At 38.6% G+C, this 26,585-nt stretch overlaps 1 protein-coding gene across 1 annotated transcript in view; it reads right to left on the reverse strand.

Annotated features, from left to right (window-relative positions):
• Positions 1-502: 502 nt before the first annotated feature.
• edem3 (ER degradation enhancer, mannosidase alpha-like 3) overlaps positions 503-26,585 on the reverse strand; it is a 76,471-nt gene continuing 50,388 nt past the window's right edge. Inside the window, exons 9-20 of the mRNA XM_078218312.1 lie at positions 25,365-25,462; positions 24,605-24,730; positions 22,073-22,156; positions 20,390-20,473; positions 20,076-20,200; positions 18,434-18,596; positions 15,161-15,315; positions 14,322-14,478; positions 13,712-13,903; positions 10,638-10,803; positions 8,851-9,036; positions 503-5,333 (exon numbers count right to left, since the gene is read on the reverse strand). Coding sequence (XP_078074438.1) covers positions 4,837-5,333; positions 8,851-9,036; positions 10,638-10,803; positions 13,712-13,903; positions 14,322-14,478; positions 15,161-15,315; positions 18,434-18,596; positions 20,076-20,200; positions 20,390-20,473; positions 22,073-22,156; positions 24,605-24,730; positions 25,365-25,462 — 2,033 coding nt within the window. The 3' untranslated portion in view covers positions 503-4,836. The remainder of the gene's footprint in view (positions 5,334-8,850; positions 9,037-10,637; positions 10,804-13,711; positions 13,904-14,321; positions 14,479-15,160; positions 15,316-18,433; positions 18,597-20,075; positions 20,201-20,389; positions 20,474-22,072; positions 22,157-24,604; positions 24,731-25,364; positions 25,463-26,585) is intronic.

Here is a 26,585-nt window from a genome sequence, read left to right on the forward strand (position 1 = left end):
TCCACCATGTGAGTTTAAGTTCCCCACCCCCACACTAGCCCATAATTCTCATTTTTCTGCTTCTTCTCTATTGCCCTCCCCATGTTCATGCCTTGCTTGAGACACACCTTCTGCCTTTTTGGATCCTGTCTTCAACTCAACCCCTGACCATTGGCTTTCCCTTCCTGGGTTTGCCCTTCCTGGCCATCATCCAAGATACTGCAGGTAGAGTGCTTTCAGTGCATTGGTTACCTCTGCATTTTGAATATTTTGATAATAGTGTATACTATAGATACTGCACAAACCACTAATTAAAATCTTTAAACAGATATGTACTCAATATTCCGTAGATATAGTAAAGACAAATACTCACCAACTTTCAATGTATTTGCACGGGTATGTCAAATTGTAAAACATAAAATTCTGAAATTTTCAAGTTGGTGAAAATGCAATCACTTGGGGATTCTAACTAAATTATTTTGAATTATCAGATCAAAATAAAGAAAAAGAGGCTTTATTGTATTTACATTGGTTTATTAAATCTTTACAATCAGAAATAATCACAGTAATCAAATGCACACTTATGTACAGTGATCATATCTACAAAATTAACCAGACTGTTTTACACCACAGCTTACATTTTACAGCTGTCCATTTTATTTACAGGGTTTCTGAGGTGTAGACACCATTTTAAAGAAAGACACCGCATTGTACCTGTTGTTAAAATTCTACAGACACTCCCTAGCTGTCTGATTGATGCAGAAATGCCACAATCACACTAAAGGAACAGATCCCAATATGAAATCTAATTTCAGTTCAAATTAAAACCTTTGAAAAGACAAATACATACCCATCTCTTTTCTTTATACGTTACTAAATTTGCATTTTAAAAATATTAGGCAGTTTCACAGTTGAATGCCTTGTTTTCATTTTTCCAGCTTGAAGATGTAACTGACATTTCCCATCACATGATGTTAACCCACTTCACAAGTATTGGTTACCCATACTGCAGCAGCATCATGAAGGGGGAAGAACTCAAGATGGTGCCACCTACTGGACTTTAACATCGATCAAACAGTACGCCTATTTGCCTTTTCCAATTTAAAATAAAATGATTTTAGTCCTTAATTTTGTCACATTTAGCAGTTAAGCAACAATTTAATTACCACAGATGCATTGCCCTTCATTAATCTGGACTGTTCAGAAATAGATCGAATTTAAAAACATTCCTTCCCTAATGCATCTTCTAGGACAATAATTGTATTATTTGGGTCAGTAAATTAACAACTAAGACTATACCTTGTGTTCAGCAACATCTAAGCAAAAGCTCTCTGTATATCTGCCAGATAACTGCTCCAAATTATAGTGGAATTATAGAACAAAACAGATTTAACATTCATCAATAATTATGTGATCTAATTATAACCGGAGATATACAACATGAAGTTAACATGGGCAGACACTTTGAGAATGTGCACAATTGGTGGTTTACCGAGATAATAACTATCTGATACTGAATAATAGTGACATACAGATTGTCAACTCAACAGTACTGTGAACAGGAACCTAGTTTCCAAGAAGGTCCTTGGCAATTTAACCCTTTAAAAACTGCAGGGGCATTTCTGCATGGTAAGGAAAATATAACAAGCTTTCAATATTCAAAGGATACAAACAGTAAAGAGAGCGCCTCTATGAATATTGTGCAAATTAGTTTTTGTAATGGTTATACTTATAGAAGAAAGATGTGCACATGTTGCAATGTGCAAAGGTAGTTCAGTCCTTGAAGGATGCACGCTGTCCTATCCAGTAGGTTTTAATATAAAGCATATTACTGAACCAAGCCATGATATTGCAAACTGGGAAACATAAGAGATCAAGGTCTTATATATCCATTGCATTCAATAGTTGAACAAAACTCCAGAATATCAAACATTCTGCGATAGTTTGAAAAATTAGTAGCTTCCAGCTCAAACGGACTGTAGGAAATTAATTTGTAGGAATTTTCTATAATGTGAATTGGCATGCCCTACTGCTAGTGCAATAAAATCCAGATCATGAACTGTGTGTGCAAGGTCAAAACATTTACAAAGAATACAGGGTTACAAAGATATTCTGATTGCAAACTAATTTGTTAGGAAAACGAAAACAAATCCATGAGACAACCGTGCATGTTTTTTAATAAATACCTCCCCTCCCACCTTTTATTGCAGCTCCTAATACCTTGCTGGGATACAGTAGTACAAGCGCTGGAAGCTTAACCTGTACCCGTATTACAAGTGACTGTTCTTCATGTGTCCAGATATTAAAAGCCAAAAGGCCGTACAGTCATTGAACTCCCAATTTGCCTCACTGTCCCTGACCTAGCAAAGAATCAATCTGTTGAACTGAGCCAGAAATGGTGCCACATTCGCCTTCCACAGTTTACCCTTTCTGGCTACTGATAATAAGGCCAGTTGCAGTCCTTCAACTAAGATTTGCCAACACACAGTTGGAATTTGGTCTACGTGACTCAGATGCACACTGGGCAGCACATTTGCCAACTAAATTCCTGTGTTACTGAGGAAGAGAGAGGCAACAAGTAACAACAACTTGCATTTATAGTGCCTTTAACGTAGCCAATGCTCTAAGGCACAAAACAGGAGCATAAAGACGTTTATCAGCAAGTTGTTTCTAATGATGGAGTATGGTGATGAATCACTTTGAAGGGATAATTAAGTTAGTGTCAATGAACTATATAACTCATTGCAGAGTGTCCCACAGCTGTTAACATTACATCACACTATCGTGCTAACAGTTATGGGGCTCCATTATGTCTGGTAGAAAGACAGAAATTGTTTAAAATCCTATGGATGAGCAATTGCAAAAATGAAACATTCACATTGAATGTTCCAGGTCATCACAAATGGAAAAAAAAAATCTGTGACAGAGAAAAACTGCTCATCGTAAACCAGTTTGATCACCTATTGAAGATATTGACAAACATTTCTAATTACACTTTTTTTTAAAACTGCAGGATTAAACTCCAAAATATCGATCTAAAGTAATATTCTGCCATGTGGCTTTATACAATTCAAATAAATCATTTTTTGAAATGCTGTCAAAATCATCCAAACTAATCTTACAGACTAGTTCTCTCTGCAGTAAATTGTGAGCATTTAACCAGGATGGAAAAGCTGACACCTGGTGGCTGGAAACTAACAAGATGAACTTCTGCCCAACATTGGAACCTTCAATTAACACCCAGAGGAATCAACCAAAGAGAACTAATTTCTTTGCAACATAGGGCTCAACTTTCAAGGCCCTGTGGAGAGGAGTTTGGAAGTAGGGAGGAGTGTAGGAAAGTAAGGGTACACTGCTTTGGATGGCTCTCCAATACCTCCCCATCTCTCAGGGAAATTTTCAGGACTGCATAGGATTAGCACACTCCACTGAGGCAGGTTACCAATTAGTTTAAATAAGGTCGCACTTCCAGGTTATTTTTTGAAGGCCGAAGTAGACAGCCCCTTCTGAATGTGGAGCCTGCCAACTCCTGGAGCGGGGAGGGGGAAGTGGGGTGTGTGGGGGGATAGGGTCGGGGAGGGGAGGAGGTGCTTCTCAACAGGAGGGTTGCTGGTCACTTCAGGTGCATTTTATAGCTGTCTCAGGGGGCTGCAGGGCCCAAAGCGGCAAGAATTGTCCCATAATACTGTTTCAGAGGGGCTTATCTCTCTACCCAGAAGCCTCTCTCTCTGCTACCTGTTGTTCAATTTTGAAGCACCCCATTAGGTCTCCCTCTTATCCAGCAGTGTTCATTGTACCCAGTGGGACTGCAGCCAGACATTGCTGTGGTTGCTCCATTTGGCCTTCTGCTCGCCAGTCCATGCACCATCCTTAATTGGACAGGGCTCCCGGACCCGGCTTCTTAATTGGCTGCTTCCGGGAAGATGGCAATCAATATCTCACCACAGCCACTTCTGGGTTCCGTACCCGGAACTGAGGGCAAGGTTGGGATTTCAACACAACTGAAAAAAATCCAGCTCACAATGTCTATTGGTGAAAGAATAGAAACATTGCCCATATATCAGACTTTATCATATGTGTGAATAGGCTGGTATTGTCCTTGTAGTTTATTACAAAGAAGGTAAAAGGTTTAGGAATGGAATGGGGGAATAAAAAAGTTAAAATAGAACAAGTTGAAAATTGAAGTCAATGTTTAAAATGTTATAAATCCAAAACAGTAATCCGAACACTGAAACTTACCTTTTTATCAATTTAGTTGGAATTGTGCTGCCAAAACGTAATAAATTTCATTGCTCCAAAATGAGTTTTACCAAATATTATTTGAAATACCATTCAAACATCAAGAAAACGAGTGAGTTCAAATCATATTTCAGTAATTATGGGATCAAAAACCATAAATGAAGCAATTTGGTATTCCAATCGGGTGAGCAGTTGTAAACCTGAAACCTTACACTGGGAAAATGCCACAGCATTATGTGGTTTCGAAAGGAAACTTGCAATAATGCAGGGTTTTGTTGCTCTGCAACAAAGTAAAAGTTTGCATTTGGGAGAGGGAAGAAAAAGTAGAAAACGATGCAATAAAAGTTCCCTTAACTTCTGCACATTTCTCAATTAATTGAATCTAAGATATGCTGCATCAGCATTGTGACTGGCCTCGTCAAGTGAATCAAGTAATGACCCGGCAGAAACTATAACCAGTAAATCCCGACTCACTTTCCACACATACAAGTTGATTGATACAAATCAGAAGTTGATCATCAGATTCTTCCAATGGTCAGGGAATGTTACTGAGCACAAGTGTATCCAGATTTTCTGGGGAAAAGTAAAACTGCCATCATACAAATGTATGATTCACGGTCATAGTTCATCCTTATCCATCATTTCAAAGGCATCTATTTCTTCCTTCCAGTCTGATAACAAGGAGTCTATTGTCCGAGACTCAGTTTCTTGGCTGATATTTGGACTGGATTCCTGCTCTGTTTCTACCTCACCATCGGTCCCCTTCTTTCCCTGATCTGAAGTCTGAGCACAAGATCCCTCTTCGTCTTCAGTGGTCCCATGACTATCTGTCCTTTGTACAACCTGAATTTTCACATCACCAGTATCTGAAGACACATCAGTGGCGGCTGTACTTGGGTTCTGATCAGATCTGCACAAACCATCATCACATTGTGTCTTTGTATCAGGTACGACTGACTGACCACTCGTTTCGCACTGACTTACTGATTCATCCAGTTTCTCACTGCTTGGAGTTTCAGTGTAAGATGTTGCTTCATTCTGACATTCAAAACTGGTTGGGTTTGATCCCGTCGACTGCAAGTCTTCATCTGAATTCTGTTCCAAGTCTTCCATGCCTAGATTTAAAAATCAAGTATTAAAATATTTTTAAAATAAAGTTGCGAAATATAGTTGCATTAACTAATATTTAAGTAACTTTGGCCACTTATTTACAATTATATGCTACATTTTATTTAATAGTTGTACAAGGCTTTTCCTACAACACAAAACAAAGGCATCCTGGACAACGTACAGCAATCACAAGATACAAAATTCTTTTTTCGGAACACTGATAATCATAAACATGATGGTATTTCTTCATAATATTTCAATTCTACCCACAAGTCTTAACTTTACTAATCTCTCCATATCAACAGCTGATCTTTGCAACAACTTAGTTTGGATTGGGAACTCTAAACGCAACATATAATCAGCTTAAATGAAAATAAGACAAAGACAGTGAGTTTGTGTGGCATAAGTAAAGTAGAATCTTTCCTAAGAGATTAGGAGATGAACACTTCCGCCTCCTAAATAACAATTTTGTCACTCATTTGGAAGCAGATACAGAAACCATTGTTTTAGATAATTCAGGAAGACACTCCAAACTGACACCTGAAGAATGTGTCAAAAGGAGATTCAGTTCTGTTTCAAGTATTCTTACAACTCCAGTCCACATCATATACAAGTCATTATTCACATTGATGTTAACAGTTCTCTCCCTTCAAGTACTATCCTATTCCCCCTTAAAACTGCCAACATCACCCCTCTCCTCAAAAAAAACACCTTTGTACTCTGTCCTTGAAAACCACTGCATCTCCAATTTCACTTACCTCTACAACATCCTTGAACATGTCCCCTCCCAAATCTGTACCCATCCTTTCTGGAACTCCATATCTGAATCCCTCCAGTCAAATTTTTGGCCCTGTTTTTGCACTGAAATAGCCCTAGTCAAAGTTACAAATGACATCCTACGTGACTCTGACAAAGCTAAATTGTTCCTCATCATCCTTCTCAAATTGTCTGCAGCCTTTGACATACTTTCCGCGCCTTTCTTCTCTCCAGCAGCTGGCTGGGCCTGCACTTGCCTGCTTTCATTCTTATCTACACAGTTGGAGCCAGAGAATCTCCTGCAAATGGCATCTCTACGCACTCTCGCACCATTACCTCCTGACGTCCCAAAAACAACAATATCTTCAAACTACCAACGTCATGATTTTGAATTCCAAAATTAATGTTCATGCAACTGGGTTCCTAATTTCAGTTATGTTGCCATGGGAAACAAGTAAACAAAGTTGGAATATACCCCCCTAGAAAAAAGGGGGAAAAGCTGAAGGATCAATTGTCTGAAAGTGATTATTACCCACTTTCTGGTAGCTGGTTCCAGGTGACATCAGTAAAGTCCAAACAATTAGCCTCTTTACTGCAGGGCATGGGAGGGGGGGGGGGGGGGGGGGGTTGTTAGAAGTTACCTTACAGTTGATGCATTTGGCAAACATAAATAAGGGTGAATCTTGAAGAAAACTACTTACTGCTAATGTAGTCCGTAATACTTTTACCTTTAATAATTGTGGCTGTTATTTTTGTCCACGTGTTGCAAAAAAAGAAAAACAGTGTAACACAAACTGGTTACAAATAAAAATAAATTAATCATTATTCTACAGCTGGTCTATTTAAAGAAACACATACACACATAATTTATCTATATATAGTAACTCCAGGCCATGGGTTAAATTTGGCCCATGAACATACATTCAGTAGTGTGACTATTAAACCCACTAAATGAACAGCAAGTGCACATGTTCATTTGTGAGTTTATTTATACCACCCAATTCAGGATTCTGCATGTATACAGCATGATTTTGTTAACATTTAAAATCAGCAGGATTGGACAATGGCTCCCAACCTCACAGATTCAGTGCGGTTTGGTCGGTGTAATTCGTTTATCTGGCAAAAGGTGTCTGGTTGTCCTGAAAGTAGTGATCCTGGCAGCACCAATTAGTACGACTCTGGAACATCCCACTATGCCGGCACCGAAACATCTAATATCCTTATATAAGGATACGTTAACCCCCTTCACTAACACTCTTATCTGCTTCAATTTTGAAAGAAGTCCCTCTATTTTATTTGTACTGTAGAATTTATATAAATGAAGTTTCAGTAAAGTGAAAAAACTCCTTTATTCATATATGCGAGGCTAACTTTTTGCAATGGGCCACAATCCAGAGTTGCTCAAGGGTTACCTTCATAGGAGGTACCATGAAAAAAAAATGGAGCTTTGGGCAATCTCCATATAATTTACCAATGCCTTCTAAAATCAATATAAAACATTATGAAATTCCATGTTTCATGACTTCATACATTCTCCTTAACTTGCAAGGCTTACAAAAAATGGACATGGCTGTGATTAGAGATTAAACTACAAAACAAATATGTTAATTTTTCACATAACGTGCCACAATTGACAGAAAAACTTTTTCTTCCAAACAAATCCATCCCCAATCCTTGTGACCAAGCTTGCAAATCCAAAATTGACTAAGAGACCCCAAAGACACACAAAAGCTAAACAAAGACTTTGAGAGAGATTAGGCTAAAAAAAAAGTTGAAATTGGGAATCAGAAGGTGGAACTGGAAGAGAAATGAAGACAGTGCTAACTAGGAACAATGGAATAATGGCTATCTTACTTCATAGAATCCCTACAGTGGAGAAGGAGGCCATTTGGCCCATCGAGTCTGCATCAACCACAATCCCTCCCAGGCTCTATCCTCATTACCTTAGCTAGTTCCCCTGATACTTAAGGGCAATTTAGCATGGCCAAATCAACCTAACCCACACATTTTTGGATTGTGGGAGGAAACCGGAGCACCCAGAGGAAACCTACGCAGATACAGGGAGAATATGCAAACTCCACACAGACAGTGACCCAAGCCGGGAATCGAACACGGGTCCCTGGCGTTGTGAGGCAGCAGTGCTAACCACTATGCCGCCCCAAATTTAGTAATCCATAGGCCTGGACTAATGATCCAGAAACATGGATGTAAATGTCCCCATGTCAAGTGAGAAATTTAATTTTAGTCAATAAATAAATTTGGAATAAAAAGCTAATATCAGTAATGATGACCAGGTAACTAGCAGCTTACTATAAAAACCTATCTGATTCACAAATGTCCGTTCTTGTCTGCCTTCTGAAATGGCCTAGCTAAGGATAAGTAAGGATAGGAAATAAATGTTGCCCACATTCTATGGGAGTAAACGCAAAAAAAGCAACAAGGGTTAATATTTGCAGTGTTGTGTTAACAATCTAGTAATAAATCCAGTGCTGACATTTGAGTGGTTTTATTATAAAAAGAAGAGTTTATTTTAGTATGACCATGTGTGACTGTGAAAGCTTTTTTAAAAAGGTTGTCCAGGGGAGTTTAGAATGTCCCAAAACTTCGTCAACACTCTAAAGTCTCCTCAAAAAATATTGGTTGCCGCTTAAATAAATTTTCCAAATTCAGATTACTACCTACATTTAAAGAATGCTAAACATGATGACAATTTACTTTGGGTAATCTAAAAATGAAAGATTATTTACTGTTGGTTTAAAAACTCACTTCTATCCTTTGCTTTATCCGACAGCAGCACTTCCACTTCCTGGTACTCCTGCATGGCATTGAGTATAATGTTTCCTTCTTTATTAAAGAGGAAAAGCATTGGGATCGTGACATCATCGGTGTTCCTTCCATCACCAGCCATCTGGAAGAGGGGAGCCGTGTCACTGCTGCTTCCTTCATTGTCATCTGTCCAATAGCAAACTCAGTTAAAACAGCTGCAGTGTGTACACCTGGACATGCAAAATCCTCTGGGTCTACTCAAGATTTTTATTTTTCTACATGATACAGCCAACAGGTGAGGGTTGTAGGGTAATCTGCTCCCTCTCAATCTTCACATTCGATGTTATTTCTTTAGTCAAATTTGAGATCATTATGGTGAGGCATGTTAGTTCTGCAGGTTTGAAACAGTTTACATTTCAGGCACCTGGGGTGATCTTGAAACGCTCCCAGGATCATCGAATCCTACAGTGCAGGTGGTGGCCATTCGGCCCATCAAATCTGCACCGACTACAACCCCACCCAGGCCCTATCCCCATAATCCCATGCATTTAGCCTAGCTAGTCCCCCTGGCACTAAGGGGCAATTTTAGCACAGCCAATCCTCCTAACCCGCACATTTTTGGACTGTGGGAGGAAATGAAGATTTAACAAGCACAGGGATGAGTGATTGGGAATTGCTACAGGATAGGAACATTTTAGAGGAGTTGAAGTTTACTGAGGATGCAAGATACGATATTAGCCAATTAAAGCATTGGAATCATCAAATCTGAAGCTAGCAAAGGCATGAGGGTTTCAGCAGCAGTTGGGCTGAGGTAAGGGTGGAAGCAGTTGTTGCTTTGGGGGTAGAGGAAGCTTAGTTCAAGGTTGAATGGGAGGGGGGTGAAGTTCTGCCTCAGCCCAAGGTGGAAGGGGAAGCAGGGGGTGGGATAGAGTCATTGGCAAGGATGCAGGAGTTTACAGTAGGAGTTGATGTCGTTGGCTTTCCCAGTGTCTAGCCAAAGGAACTGGAGCTTGAAGATTGGATTTTGGAAAAGCAGGCTGACAGCAGAGTGATAATGAAAGGTTCAAGAGAAGTAGTGAGAGGTAGAGCTGGGGTGTCATCACCTGACCTCAAATCCAGAGATAATGTCACCAGGACAAAGCTTGTAGACGTGGAAGAGGAGGGCAGCCTAAGATAGGTCCTTGGGAGATTCTAAAGATAACAATGCAGAGATGGGATGTACAGACATTGCTGGACATGACTGTATAAGCAAGAGTGAAAGCAAGTGAGCTGTGGTATTGGGAAAGAGTGGTATGGATGACTGTTTGGGAAGCCTGTAGTGAGGTTGAAGAGGACTAGAAGGGATAATGCATCACAGAGATTACCATTTGTGTCTCTGGTGATGGCATGCTATAAAAACGTGTGTATAAATTACATTGCGAATGAAGATCATTAAAATAAAATTAGAATGAAGATGTAGCTTATAAATTGAATATTATGTCATGTTAATATCAGGTTTGATCGAGGTATTCAAAAGCAAACAAATATGCAAGGTTACAGGGATAAAGCAGGGGACTGTGACTAGGTAAAATGCCAGTGCAGACTCGATGGGCCAAATGGCATGCTTCTGCATTGTAAAGATTCTGTGATTAAATCTTCATTTCACAACACTAATACATAATAAATCTGACCGTAATTCAACTTCTGCAGCAGTCTGGTGTGGGTGTTAATTTTCTCCTTGCAACAGTATATAAATAAACAAAGTATTATATCATGATTGGGGTGAAAATAAGAGTTGCATTCCTTACCAATGACAATTCCACCTACAGCCCCAGCTTTCTGTGCATTCCGTGCCTTCTCAGCAAACATGCAATGGCCTCGTTGCATCAGCGCAATTTTTCCCTTTATCGATTCAGGATTTGTTATCTCTGAACAGCCATTATAGGGTTCACATTTAGCAACAAAACCCCGTACCTATAGAGCATTTAGAAACCCAAACAAGAAAGGCATGATCAGTTTTTTCCACAGCAGAAGTTTTCTTTATAGTTAGTCTATATTGTCATATTAAAGTACAATTGAAGGAAAGACTGTTTTGAGGGGACTGAGCAATAATCTGGCAGATTTTCAATTCCAATATATCTGATTCCAATAAGGTCCAATGGACAACCCTCTTCAGTTCTCAGCCTGAGAGACCTGTGGCAGGAATAAGGGAGAACAAACTTAGAGTCCTGTTAGTCAGTCTCGCACAACCAGATCTCCCATTTGTTGATCTTTAAGTGATGAATAATGATGGGTGTGCAGAATCCATCAGACCTTTACAACTGAAATAGATTTACAGAAAGCGGATCAGGATCTGGAGATACGACTGAAGTAGACACTGGGATGTACAATTCCCACAGGCACTCTCCTGATCCACTGCGGTAACAGTGGTCTTGCGTCACTGTGGTGATTGGGAGAACCTTGGCAGAGTTTAACTCGCTTGTATAAGTGTTAAAACATTTAAACTTACAAAGGTAATAACACCTATGAAAATGATTTTCTTTGTACAGACTTTACCTTATACTTAAAAGCATGGCCATCAGTTATCCAACATTACAGACAAGTATTTAATGAGTTCTTTTATCAAAACTGTTTAAAAGGTTGTTGGTTTTGTACTGATCCAATGACAACATGATACCACTTTGAATTTAAAAGATTTTGTAATACAATAAATTCTTAGGACAGAATATTATGCATGTGGGATTTTACAGTCCCGCTAAAGTCAATGGCTCGCCACATTTTACTGGCCCGCTCCACATTACAATGAACCTGTAAAATTCAACTCTCAGTTTCATGTGATTATCACACTATTAGAGATCAATTAGAATCCAAAGAAACACTCTCCTTCCAGATGCCTTCAAACCCAGTTTGACCATTCTGCCCATGGGAATTTGGAAGGGTTTGTTGTGCCACTATTACGTCACTCGTGGATGAATCCTAAGCCAAAACATGTAGACCTATGGGTAGCAGCAACTTGAGGTATATGCAAATTAATGGGATACAGCGCAATTTCAATGTAGAATAAAGCTCCCAATGCTCTGTCCCAGTAATACACTTCAGCTTCAATTCCAGGAGAGAATCTAAAACTGCAACAATGTGACATTTCTCCAAAACCAGGTAATGAAATTTATAAACAAGATGACTAGTTTAGTGCCAACTATGTGCTGCTTTATGCTGGAGGTCAGTGCTCGTTAAAAAGTGGTTTAAGATTGCACAGGTAGGCTTCTTACAGCCAACAGATCAATTCAGCTGGGTTTGAACTGATGTTTTAAAGGTGAAATGATGCACCACCTGGTCCTCACTTTGCAACGTCCTGCAAACTAGATGACGCAGTGGGTATAATTCTTCCGTGGTGTATTCATTATTCTCAAACTGGTGCAATTACTTAATTTGATAAATACAACTGAAATAGTTTAAAAGTCAGAATTGTGGTGTGCTTCTATCAAAAATATAGAGTACCAACGTTCTGGCAAAATTCAAATACTGCAGAACTTCTGGTATATACACTAGATTGTTGGAAACGAACTGATACATTTAGCCAGTTTTGTACCCAACCAACATTGGCTGTACCAGTCATGGACAATAGTAGAAAGAAAAATCATTTGTCTTCTAGTAAAGAAGATTTAGGAATGTCCTTAGCAACAGGAAGGTCTTTATATCAATAGTTCACATGAGAAGTCTAAAGGACAGTTATAAAATACAAATGATGATTACTAACTCACACTATTGTGAGCGTCTGCATTGAATGTGCTGTGTGAGAGAGCAGAAAAATAATTATATCTTCAAATATTACCATAGAATAATTCATGATTGGCAGTAAAGCAAGAAAACTAAATAAAAATAAAAAAGCATCCCAAAACAACTGCAAGTTTATGGAAAGGTGGGAGGGGCCTTTATAACAGAAGTGGTGCACTGGAATGTTGTGTTGCTATCAGGATCAGCTTAGCTGAGGTGAATTGTGATGAAGTAATAACGCCTGAAGAGGGTGCTGTTGGAATTATTTATAGGTGCAATATTTTTGTCCCTACAAGATGCCCATTTGTATGTACAAACATTTGCTGATCCCAGAAGGGAGGGAGGGAAATATTGGACAGCAGCTTATATGTATTCTGTACGGCACTTCTGGGAGAGGGCTGCAAGAACATCAACTGCTGCATGCTGTTCTACATGGGTTAGCTGGGGGAGAGAAAAATACAAACTGATGTTCCTGAAAACCAGCTAATATGTTTATGCTACAAAGTGCTAATGAATAGGTCCAAGGCCACATCCCCCAATATGATAAATACTGCATTTTATATCTTCTGTCTATGTGTAAAATAAGTCAGCAAAAATACGGGATAATACACATTGGTTCTTTTAAAAAACAATTCAGATTTTTGCCAGTGATGGAGAAATATGTACCTTTTCACTTCTCAACACCCATCATCAACTTCAAGATTGGACACTAAAGCTTCATTGTCACGATCCCAACAATGTGTCTTAATACTCTCAGAAAAGCAACTTGCAGATTGCAACAGTCTGAATTATTTTCACTTCACTTGTGTTGACTGCAGAACAGCCCTTAATTCATTTAAATAATATTTAAGAGCAAAGTATCCATTAAAAAAATATATATTTTTGCCGCAACATATAGAAAAGCAATGTCACATGCATATTTTAAGAAGGTTGTTAAATAAATTTAAAGGTATTAAATATGGAAAAGATAAAATATTTACTAGATTGATCTCTTAGATAAATCAAATTATTGTAACACATTTTAACTGTATGATAGTCTAAATATTTTTAAACTGGTAAGTATAATATGTGAATATTTAAACAATGATCAGTTTTAGTGGATCCATACCCCACTGGTAATTTTAGAAAGCTCCGTTCCAAACTGTGCTGGTCCAGCAGTAAGCACCATTCTACCAAGGAACGGGTGGGAAATAATTTGGACAGCTCGAGGAGGCAGCTGTTCCTTTTGTTGCTGACTCGACAATTCAATCATCTCCTGCATAAAACGCAGGCCATCCTCAGCATCATGGGCACTGGCTGCCTGAGGGAGGAGAAAAGCAATATGTTGTTCATTCGTTACAGGATTTATTCTTCCCTTGATAGAAAAGACAATACTGTAGCAACTTGGCATTCTAGCTTTCACCTTCATCTCTTGAAGATGCAGTGTCCAATTGATAGTTTAAATACTATTTAATTTTCCTCCACATTTGCTTGCAAGTAGGTTTGCACATATTTCCTCTTTTTCATTTTGATTCCCTAACTTGGCCCTCCTGTTGTAAAAGAGAGGAGAATACTCCTGATGCAACTGACACCCACAAAATTTTACGTACTCTGTTTTTCTTACATTTAACAAATGATATTCCACCTATTTTCATTCATTCTATCATTTCCCTTTGAATTAATATTTTAGTTGGCCTCTTTACCCACTCTATGGCTACATGATACAGCAGCAACTTCACCTGGTTTGCATGCTGAACCAACTGGACTCTGCCATCCTTCAGATGAATTAAGCTGACTCCCATTTTCTTCAATAACTCGAGGTGTTCAGGATTGTTGGCCATAAAATCTCTGGCCCTCAGATGTGACCTGGTCCCAGGCTCATCACCACCTACCTCTCTGCAACAAAAACACAAACACACATGGAATTTAATTCCCATCAGCAAAATAATATAAAATAACATAAAATAATGAACCATTCTGAATATTATGCCCCTTTAGAAAACTACTGTCGCATAGCCAATGAACTAACCCTTATATAGGAATACTCATTCACTTCAACTTGAATTAGATTTGCACAAATATAAACAAATTCATCCCAAGTCCGATAAAAGAACTGGAAAAAAGATATATACTATTGCACCGCTGTTACATTATCAACCCATCAATTCAATAAAAACATAATCATTATTTAATACAAATTAAAAATAAGTTCACTCTATACTGAAACACAGGTCCCCAGTGTACCTTACTATACTAAGCCATGTTGTTTCCTCTATTATTGAAAATGCCTTTGTTTGAATAGTGTGCTCAAAATAAAACTAACTTGGAAAGCAGTACACTTGCAGAAACAAGATATAACACATTAAATGATTGCTAATGTAGAAATGTCCTTAGTTTTATAATAGGCTACTTGTAAACACATACAACTCAGTATAATAATGATATGCACTGGTGAAGTGTTTAATGATCATTTAAGTCTGAGTAATTTATTCAAAAATAAAGCCAATTGGAAAAGACCAAACGTTAATCAAATTTTGCACACACAATCTCAGGGTTTAGGAATAGAAGTAATTCTTACTGTCGAATGTTGGCCTTTGGGCAAGTTTTGTCCACCACGTTTTTAAAAGGTTCACGAATGCTGTTAGCATAAGAGGGATCATTTGGAAACAGAACCTGTGTATTAGGGCAAGACCAGTCAAAGTTGCTGTCATCCAAATCTATGTAACCTGCCGTCTAGGAGGAGACAAAAAAGAATCAATGAATGGTGGGGTTTGGGACTTGCTTGTTCAGTAGTTTGCCTTTGGCTGAATGAAGCTCGAGGAAGGGAACCCATTGCTGTTCCTACTTTCCTAGCTTCAGGCATGACCCATGCTTCACTTTCACATATTGGTGAATGTTCATATTTGAAATGATGTGGGTGTATGTGCAGGTGTGCACACAAGGCTGATGGAAGCACCTTTGTGAAGTGATGGTTATGAATAATCTCCCTATTGTGAGAAGGTTGAGGTGAAGCGCAGTTTGCTGTAGGGGAATAGAGAAACTTCATGGCTTTGATTCGCTCCAAGATCTCCATTTGGAAGAGCATGACCAAGATGCACACTTATTTTACACCAATAACCAAGTAGCCAAGGAAAGGGGACATTTTCAAAGTCAGTGTTGGATAAGATTTAATAAAAGCTGTGCATTCAGCTTCTGTGCTACACTCAATTTCCTGAGAATGGGTGGTCCATGTTATATCCCAAGATTAATGCAAGCTTTGTGTGTCATCTGATGACATGAAGGACACTTCTGAGAATAGACTAGAACTCATTAGTGGAGATCCAGGAGGAGACGATTTTGTTTTGGTCAAGAAGCTTGTTTACTTCTGTGATGCCATGCATTCAAGTGACTTGTAATGAGAATCTCTGGAAGGCAGCAGCCACTCTACATCAGGAATGATGTCAACAGGCTGAGGAAATCGGCAGTACATATTGGGTCAGTCATATTTTCTTGTGATTCAAATCCATCAGGATTTTTCTGTGGAGTTTTGTAGAAGGAGTGCACAGCACATGCGTCCATTCCTAGCCAGAGCTCACGATCTTCTGTAGTTGCATTGTCCAATGGTAATGTTTGATGTTTAGGACACCCGACTTGGTTCAATGATTGAAATTTGTTGCAGAAGTGCTCCTGTGTTCAGTGCGATTTCAAAACGGTGCACCAGAGCTCTTCCAAAATCACACACAGTCTTCCGTTCTACACATAAATTCTGATTACACACATACAGGCAGTGAAAAACATTTTTGTGCATCTGGCAAGTCCTTCCCCAATGCCTGGAAAGGCTTATATAGACAGATAAATGGTAGGGTGAGTCCTCTACTTGTTCACTGCCTAACCCAAACTGTCCATGCAGCCAGCAGGAGCTGTTTCACTTTTCTGCCAGTAATAACATAGACAAGATGCAGGAATGCAACTTCGCTCCAAAGGTATTGTAAGAGCTCTGGGTATTGTTATTAGAGGTAGATTTTAAAGGGACAGTCACTTGCAGAATCAAATCCAACAGCAATGGTATTATCTTTGCAGTATAGATATCCCTCCTTTTATATTTCCCCCATGCCCTAACACATTAAAATATATACAAGGAAGTTCCTGTCCTAACATACTAAGCGCAGCAGTTGCATTATTTGGTGAAATGGAATAATATAAATACACATTAGTTGATGCCATGTACTTTTTTTCCACTAAGACAGTAGGTTTTAAATTGTCTAGCTGATAACGAACATTGGTTACAAGATTTTGTTCAATGTACAGAATATACCAGACATGCAGGTCAGAGAGCATTCAAAGAACAAGATGCATTAAGTTTTTTTGCATAGGATTTTTTTCCTCATAAATCATGGGACAGTCTCAATAGAAAATTGCAGCAAGTTTCCTCACTTATGCTACGAGGGGAGATTTAACTCCAAAATACAGATGGGTTTGGATCAGGTACTAGTTAAAGTGCTCAAACCCGAATTCTGCCTGAAATCTATCTCCACTCCTCCCCTTTCCTGCTCCGAGGTGGCAGGTTGGCACTTTAAAAATGATAATGAAGTTGCATGTGGCTCATTGCTATTCTCCATTTGAAATTTAACTGCTGACGGCTGGGTTTCTCTGAGACTTTGGAAATCTGGCAGCTAAACCCAGTCGAGGTCTGTCAAATCCAGGAGGCAAGTAATTTCCTATTTGCTGGATCTAGCATGCCAGCAGGGACAGCAAACTCCTCCGCCCTGCCCCCACTCTTCCAATCTCCTCCACCTTCCTACCAAGACCCCGGATACTCCCCAGCTACGAGGCCTCAGACAGCTTCAACCACCAAAGCCTTCAATTTCTCAAGTCCTTCCTCATAGAATCCCTACAGTTCTGAAGAGGCCATTTGGTCCATCGAGTCTGCACCAACTCTGAGAGAGTATCGTACCCAGGCCCTGTCCCCCATCCTATCCCTGCAATCCCCCACATTTACCGTGGTCAATTCCATCCAACCTACACATCTTGGAACACTAAAGGGCAATTTAGCATGACCAATCCACCCATCTTGCACATCTTTGGACTGTGGGAGGAAACTGAAGCACCCAGAGGAAACCCACGCAGACATGGGGAAAATGTGCAATTCCACACAGTCACTCAAGGCTAGGTCCCTGGAGCTGTGAGGCAGCAATGCTACTGCACTGCTCCTCCTTCACTGCTCTCTTATGCCTGGGTTTCCAACACCACCCTCACCTCTGAAACCAGGTTTGATTATTGCCACCAATGTCTGCAAAACTTGATTCGCCAGGATGCAGACATACCTAATCCTGCCGCCTCCTCTACACTGTTCCTAACAGGAAGCCAAGTCTGTCAGTGAAACTGGTTTATGGGTGGAGAACCTGTCAATCGTATCATACTCATACATTTGTGGGCAGCACGTTGGTACAGTGGTAACAACCCCCCCCCATCCCCTCTCTCGGCGCACACACACACACACACGCACTCCACCCCATCAGCTCTCCCACACTTCAAAAGTATTGTGGAGTTGCTTTTTACACCAACTCATTAACCACATGCAGCTCAATAGGTAAAAATACCATCCAGTGGGCAGGGGAGAAAATTGTATTTGGATTCATATCGGCCTAACTAGTCAAAGCTGTACACATTATTGAAAATCACAGAGTAAAATTAGGTTGCACTGAAAAAGCAAAAACAATTTGATATGTATATTTCAACCACCAATTGAATTTGCTCAGATGGAGCATACTGTATCCAGGCTGCACACAAAGTCCAGTAAATCTTTCTATATTATCACACCCATTGTTATCTTTTGCTCAGAGGCACCCGTGTCCTTCTCCACAGAACCTACCTGGTTATTCCTATTCTTGGTAAAGTTTGTAGAGAGCCAAAGTGGCAATAGATGGGCCTCAGTGGTGAAGATATAATCCTCAACATCAAAGAGGACATCATCTTTCTCCGCAAAGAGCAGGTACAGATATTTAAACATTTCAGCCAAGAAAAAGGAATCCATTCTGTGTAAAAGAGAAGAGAAACCATTAGAAAGTCATTCCAAATCGATGACAAGAGCGATGAAAATGATGGATTTTTTTTATGACATTGCTTTGGTAGCTGTCACTTTCAAACTTGGGCAAAGACGCGTTTAGCAGCCACACAACACACAATTGAGACATGACATTTAATAAAGTTCTGCGCAAGATATTATTAGCAAAACTGAGAGCACATTGAATTAGAGGTAGAGAATAAGGATAAAAGTAACACAGGCTGATTGACAGAATGTGACAAGCACTATTTTCCAGGGATGTGCCTGGTGCCTCAGCTTTATTATTTTATTTATTAGTCACAAGTAAGACTTACATTAACATTGCAATGAAATTATTGTGAAATTCCCCTTGTCGCCACAGTCCGGCGCCTGTTCGGGTCAATGCACCTAATCAGCACATCTTTCAGACGTGGGAGGAAACCAGAGCACCCGGAGGAAACCCACACAGACAGTGACCCAAGCCAGGAATCCAACCCGGGTCCCCGGCGCTGTGAAGCAGCAGTGCTAACCACTGTACTACTGTGCCGCTTTTCATCATATCTATTAAAGACTCGAATGAAAAAAATAGAAAGCTGTATATCCAAATTTGCAGATGACACCAAGTTAGGAGGCGCAGCAAATTGTGTAAATAGGAAGAAAAAAAAAGGGACATAGGCTAAGAAAGTGGGTAAAGCTATGGCTGGTGGGAGTTAAATGAGGGAATTGTGTGGTCAATCTCAAAGGACCTGAGAAAGATAAAACGGAAAGGTTTTCTTGCTGTTGAGAAACAATGGAGTCTAGATGCCCATGCACACAAATCACTAAAACCTAACGAGCATGAAACAAAGGCCTTTATCTCAAGGAGATTGGAATTCAAAAGTGGGAAAATGATGCTTCAGTTTACAAAGCCTTGGTTATGCCCAATCTAGAATACTGGGCTCAGTTTTGGGTAATGGACCTGAGAGAGGATATGTTGGATTTGGAAGTGATACCAGGGCAGGTTGCATAAACTTTGCTTTAGCTATACCTCTTCCAAAGTCATGTCCATCAATGAGTATCTCCAGAGGGAGATACACCGATGGCAACAAATTTTATCAAAACGGTTGAACAAGATTCTGAATTTTGTGACTTTTTTGCTTGGAATGGAATTTCCCCAGCCCAGAAACTCTAATTGGCATTCAGACTCAGAAATAATGATCAGTGTCACTACGCAAGGAACTGCTCACTGACTGAACCCATAGCTGAAGTTAGAAGAGAGTTGTTGGATGTCTCTGGAGATTTAGAATGGTTGCTGTCCAGAAGAATAACTATGATTGGAGTGAAAGAAGAAACTACTTGAGAAAGAAATTATTCTACAGCTTCAACTACCTTCATTCATATATTTCTGTGGATTGCACTAAGTTTCCTTTCTCTGGTAAAATAACTTTTTTCTGAACATAAACTACCAATAATAGATGGGAAAAGTTCTGACCTGTCTTCGTGGCTTCCTGTGCGAACATCTTTCATTGCTGCAAAGCCGCATGGTACACGAGCATACTTATTCAGGTTCTCAATGATGGTCTTGCCCACCTCAAGGTAATATTTGTCACCCGTAGCCTGTTTGTAATGATAACGGACACGTACACTCGCATCAGATCAATATTCAAAAAGATTCATGTCAGCTACTTGCCCATTGACACCATATTTTGTTGGAATTCTTGCACCTTTTATATACCAATCAAATAAAATAGAAATATGTTTCTTTATAAAGATATAACATTCTATCAGATTAAAACAGAAAATTACCTTGTATAGGAAGTAGGTACTTTCAGCAAATTCAGGTCGGAGAGGATGCTGAGCCCAGTGAACCCTAAAATCAGTGGTAAAAGCCTAGAAAAACAAGGTCAAACACTTCCAATGAGGAAATTCTGATTTTACAGAACAATGCTCAGATTCCCCTTCTTTCAAAAATAATTTAACACTTCTCCAATTTTAGACATCAAATACTAGTCACATCACTTGATACACAAGTTATTTGCAGTTTGTTTATAAATTTAGTCCGTTAATTAACTTGGAACAGTTAAACTTGAATTTATAAAACTCCCTCACTGCGACACTAGCCCCGTAACAGGTATTCTTATAAGTTTCTTCTCCAACAACTTTATTCGGAAACATTAAAACATTTCTCTTAAATTAAGAAGTTTTGTGAAAGGCTAAGGCTCAGTGAAAAGCAGCAGCAAGAATGAAAAGAGTAAATCTGACCTCAAACCAGAATCAGGTAGTAATGCAAGGTGACCACAAGCTTGGATTTTTACAGTCTGAAGGTTGTAGGAAGAAAGAAAGACTGAAGGTTTAAAATATTTGTTACAGTAGGAGATTTAAGGAGAATTGTGGTGTAGTGGCCGTGACTGGACTAGCGATCCAGAAGCCTGGATGAATATTTCAAAGAAAGCCAGTTCAAATTTTACCATGGTAGTTTGAAAATTTGAATAATAGAAATCAAAAATAAAACGTTGCTATCAGTGCCATGAAGCTGAAAGATTGTTCTAAAAGCCCACTGACTCACTAATATTCTTTAGGGAAAGAAACCTGTCATCCTTACTGAACCTATAAGGGAACCCGAGAGTGCAAAGTATAAATATGGCAGCAGTTCAAGAAAATGCACCTAAAAAATAAATACTGATCTTGTCAGCAATACCCATTTCCAAAGAATGAATGTTAAAAAATTGGAGCTTAGGAGAATAAGAGACTAAAGTTCAGAAAACCATTAATGGTGTAGTATAAATTAACTACTGAAAGAGAAAAAAAGATCGTGATGGTAGAGATTAGAGGGAAGGGATGAGAAAGAAATCACTTGACAAACAAATATTTCATTGTTTCCTTCCCAGGAGAGAAAAATAAAAAAGAGACATCTTACAGAAGTGTCCCCAGGTACTTAGTCTGGACTAAATTACTTCGTAGCGTATTCACTGTTATGTCAGCAAATGCGGAAGCCATATTTCATGCAGCTAAACTGCCTATACTAGTATCTCACTGTTTGTTTCTGATGGCATGGTTCAGGGAATTGACTTGGGAGTGAGAAGCCCCTTGTCCAAATCATAGAATGCTAAAGTACAGAAGGAAGCCATGGTCATGCATTTGAAGGAGCTACCCATTTCTTCCTACACCTTTTAACATCTACATTCAGTAAGATGAAGGAAAGAAAGACCAGTTAAAGATTTAGACACCAATACGTCAAAAGAAACACCCATTGAAGGGAGCAAAATGTGTCAGTTGAAGAGGGCTGGGACTTTTGTCAAAATGCAGTTGCAGATGTGGCAGATGAGATCGTGTTAAACCACAACTGAAAAATTGACAACACATAAAAAGTCAAAGAAAGAAGTCAAATATTCCAGACTTTATCTATTGACAAGCAACTCCACTGACATTAAAAGACTTAAAGAACCAAAACAAAGTCAAACAAATGAAAGTACTGGAAAGCTCTGCTACCTCTGGCAAGAAGTTGTGTTTCTTCGTAACTTGGTACAACATCTCATGCGTCTCTATAGCAGGGCGAATATCTCCCTTCAACACCTAAAAAATATAAACCAAACAGCATTTTATAAAGACTGAACAGCACATAATAGAAAATTATTCACAACATATCAATTCATATACGCATATCAAATATCAATGGAAAATGCCAGAAATACAAACCACAAGGTGCCACTAACATGAAGAGATCAGTTAATGTTGAGTGCAACCCAAAACACTAACGTGTCTCGTTTGTTTTTACTGATGCTGTATGATCTGCTATGTACTCCCAGAATTTTCTGTTTATCGTTTCCAGTGTTTTCAGTCTTTCCATGCATTAAATAAAATTAAATTCACAATCAGATTGTGCCAGCTTCATTTGATAAATTTCAGCTGCTCTAATTATAAAAATAATGTTTTATCAATCAGCCTTCAGCTAAATGGTGCTTAAATATAATCATTTACAAACAGCTGTCAATAATAGCTAGCCAGCTGAGATGCAAGTCGTGCATCAATAAATTATGTTTCACTCACTTCACAAGCAACTATAAGACAAAGCTGTCAAGGCTGAAGAAGTGTGGCTATTTCCTTTGGTCCAATATATTATAAATGAGATACTGTCACCGTGCAGTCTCTGAGGTACATAATTTCACATTATGCCACAGAGAAAAGTAATCATATAATCAAATACTAAGCTAAACAAAACTTACGATTGCTAATACAAGTTCTATTCAGATGTAAATTCAGCAGGGAGGGCAGCAGCTGAATCTCAAAGGTCAAAATGGTGCCATAAACCAAAATGACGAAATATGTAATAACAGAAAATGCTGGGAACGCTCAGTAGGTCTGGGAGCATGGATGGTGAGAGAAACACAAGTTCTGACTAAAGACCATCAACCTGAAATGTTAACGCTGCTTCTCACTCCACAGATACTGCCTGAACTGCTGAGTATTCACAACACTTTTTGTTTTTACTTCAGATTTCCTGGATCCGCAAGTATGTTAATTTTAATAGCAGTAAAACTTGTGTTCCTTATAGGTGTCACCTGGACCAAATTATATCACAATCTACAAAAGCCTGTCCACTTCTGTATGTGATAATACTATACACAAGGAGTAGTGCTCGAGTTGCCTGAACACCATGTTAAAATGTAATTGAAGACACTTTCAGAACACAAGTGTCAACAACAGACTAAAATATCCATATAAGGCTAAGAAGAAACCACTGAAAATATACTGAGTTTCTCATTACTGCCACAAAGATCAGATTTTCCAGATAAAACATATAACCAAGTTGATCACAAGAATTCACCTGATTCTTTTCAAATCCTGGGTGTGACAATAGCTGCCTCTCGAAGTTTTCTACCTCCTTAGAGCAAGCACATTACCTAAACAGCAGCCTGACAGAAATCAGTTTATTCTGGGAAATATTGTTTTCCCATCATTTTTCATGGGTATCTGTAAATGTGAAGCCTTTCTTACTCCAATTCCACGTAACGAACGGCCTTTGGGGCTCAAAAACTGCATTGGTCAAAGATCACCTGATAGAATTTCACCTACCATTGCTGTTTACCTGATGGATTTTATTTTGAGGTTAATTTAATCAATATTACATGAATCATACAACAAACAATCTTATCAATAAAGAGTTTTTAAATTAATGTCTAGATTTTAAAAAATTCAAGGTTACGTTTGTGCTTGATATTAGTCCTTTATGGAACAGGTGAGACCTACCCCATTGAACAAACAATTAGTAAGATTACTGACAAATTTATTTTTAAAGCCTTTAGCTAGTACATTCGTTTGACACCAGGATTTATTTTTGGGGAAGTTATTTCTCAATGCTTTGTCCTTTTGGCTTTCTCCACAGCATTCACAAAATATTAATAGGTGATCTGCTTCCAGGATCTACAAATGCCAATCTCACATCACCTAATAGTTAATTTTCTCTTCAATGTTATTTAAAGCAGCTGATCTACTCTGATCAATTCCTATAATGCACAACTGAGTTCAATTGCAGCAGGCAGACTGTAGTCAATCTTCAATAACAGCTGTCTTATCAGTCTTTTTGAAAAATATTTTATAAAACTAATCTTGAGTCTTCACCACAGCTGATGATTTCACAGAATTATTACAGTACAGGAAGTGGCCATTCAGCCCATCATGTCTGCACTAGCTCACCGAGAGCAATGTACCTCGTGCCATTCTCCTGCCTCCTCCCCATATCACTGCAGTCTCTCTTTGCAGATAATAATCAATTGAGCCTGCCTCTATCACACTCTCAGCCAATGTATTTCAGATCTTAACCACGGGTTTTATGAAAAAGTTTCTCATCATCCTTCCATTGCTGAAACGTGATTATGCTTCTGTTTAAGGAACACTCGGCATTAAGTTAATTTTCCCTCTCAAAAAATGTCAGTGTTAAAATTAATTATTAACTTTAATTATGTAATCAGCAGTACATATAAGATTCAAAATTCATCATCAAAAGGAAGAAAATCACTTCACCTGAAGGCCTGGGAAAAATGCTAGCAAGGCATCCATCCATGTTCGTGCATTCAGCATTGGTTTATGTATGTGAACATCCAGCAAGAGTGGTGGCTGGCTTATATACTTCATGATGGCAGCATAGTGCTAAAAGAGAAAATAAAAAGGTTACTACATTGGATCCCCCTTCTGGTATATGTCCAGAATGAGGCTATTTAGCTGGAATACTTTACCTGTGCATTCCTTTCTAATTCAGCAAACTAAAACATAAAGCTGTTATGAGGTATTTTAAATATGCAAAACAAAGTCTTTTAGGCTTTAGTGTTACAGAAGACTACGAAATATTGCTTTTTGCTTCTAAACTACTGGACAACCCCTTCACAGCAGAAAATTAACAAACTTCTCTTAAGGATTATATACAAATTTTTTACAATTAAGTCATCCTAGTAAACATGGGCTGATTCAGTTTTAAATATCTAATTTTCAAGATCTACCCTAAGTAAGGGCAAATGCTGAAAATTTAATTTATTTTCAGTTAGAACAACGGTTCAAACTCATGAAATGACCAAATGGACCAGTGTTAATACTCAAATTCATCAGTGAATGTACTTTTAGTCTTGACCGTATTTTATACAGATTTAACACTCAAGTATTCTATCGGTGTGCAATAGTTTGCTATTGTTCCAATTAAATTGGTTATGCCTATCAGACAATTGACAAATGTTATTTTGGATAAGAAACAATATGATACACTAAGGTCAACCAAGAAAGCAGAGCTTACAGTGTTGAATCTCTGTAAATAACCATCATCACCAAGTAGAATGTATGCTTTGAAGAGGTACTCATAATATGAATCAATCCCAGCTCCAACTCCACTATCTGCAAAGATTTAAAAAATGAGTCAGTAAAGGCCAAAATTGACCACAATACGTTATGCTGAATAAAGAGAATGTTTCAACCTCGTTAGGGACCAGATCAGAAACTCCAAGGTATATTATGAAATTAGACTAAATCTCAACATTTTTTTATTTTGGCATTAGTGTGAGGATAAGGTGTTTCATTCCAGGTGTGATTCTATTGACACAATAGGAAGCTATTATCAAAACAAACTTTATTTAAACATATAGTTTAACTATAATGAATTCATTAGCTTAACTTTCACCAATTAAAATACCTAACCATGACAAGATACAATTCTTGACTGCTAACCTATCTCTACTAGTTCCACGTTAAGCAATATTCCTCAGACTTAAACTCCGCTTCAAAATCAAACAACACAGGCTTCTGTATTTTTTTTACTTTATACAATCCTAGAGCCTATAATTACTCCTGGAGAGAGAAAGAGAGAGGCCTATGTCTTTTAGCAGGTCTGAAACAGCAGCCTCCAGAGAGAGACATCTGGCTTCTTTTGGGACCAAGCAGAAAATGAAATAGTTTTTCCCTGGAAGCTTAGCTCCGCCCATTCACTGGCTGTCTCTTGTTAATCAACGTAATTAAACCCTACTCTGAAACCCTAGGGGAAAAAAACAAAAATAAACAAAAATGCATTAGCTCCGATTCTCAGCATGGAGCTGCCTGGTTTGCAGACAACTCGTCACCAGGTAAACCAGAGATGAATTGTAAATATACCCATCACAAGAAACACAACAAATACATTTCTTAAAGGCACAGTATGATCACAACCTAAACAGATCAGGTTGTTCATTTCAGCAAAATGTTTGAAATTAACATTGCCTCAATATTAGGGAACATAGAAGTAGCTGTTCACAATCAGCCAAAATGGCATTTATGTTAATTAAAGAGAGAAACTTGTGGGCACTGGAAAATCATTTTTAAAAATGGAAACTGCAACCTGTTGAATCAGTAAATGATGAGATCCGTGGAGAATGATAAAGGAACTGTCTGCCAGAAATTACTGAACCAGAAAGTATTAGGAAGCCAAAATAATGGTTGAGATATGGTCATTAATTAAGGCTGCATTAATTATCCCATCATTAGTTAG

The sequence above is a fragment of the Mustelus asterias genome, chromosome 8 (genome assembly GCF_964213995.1).
Source record: "Mustelus asterias chromosome 8, sMusAst1.hap1.1, whole genome shotgun sequence".
Taxonomy (NCBI): Eukaryota; Metazoa; Chordata; class Chondrichthyes; order Carcharhiniformes; family Triakidae; genus Mustelus; species Mustelus asterias.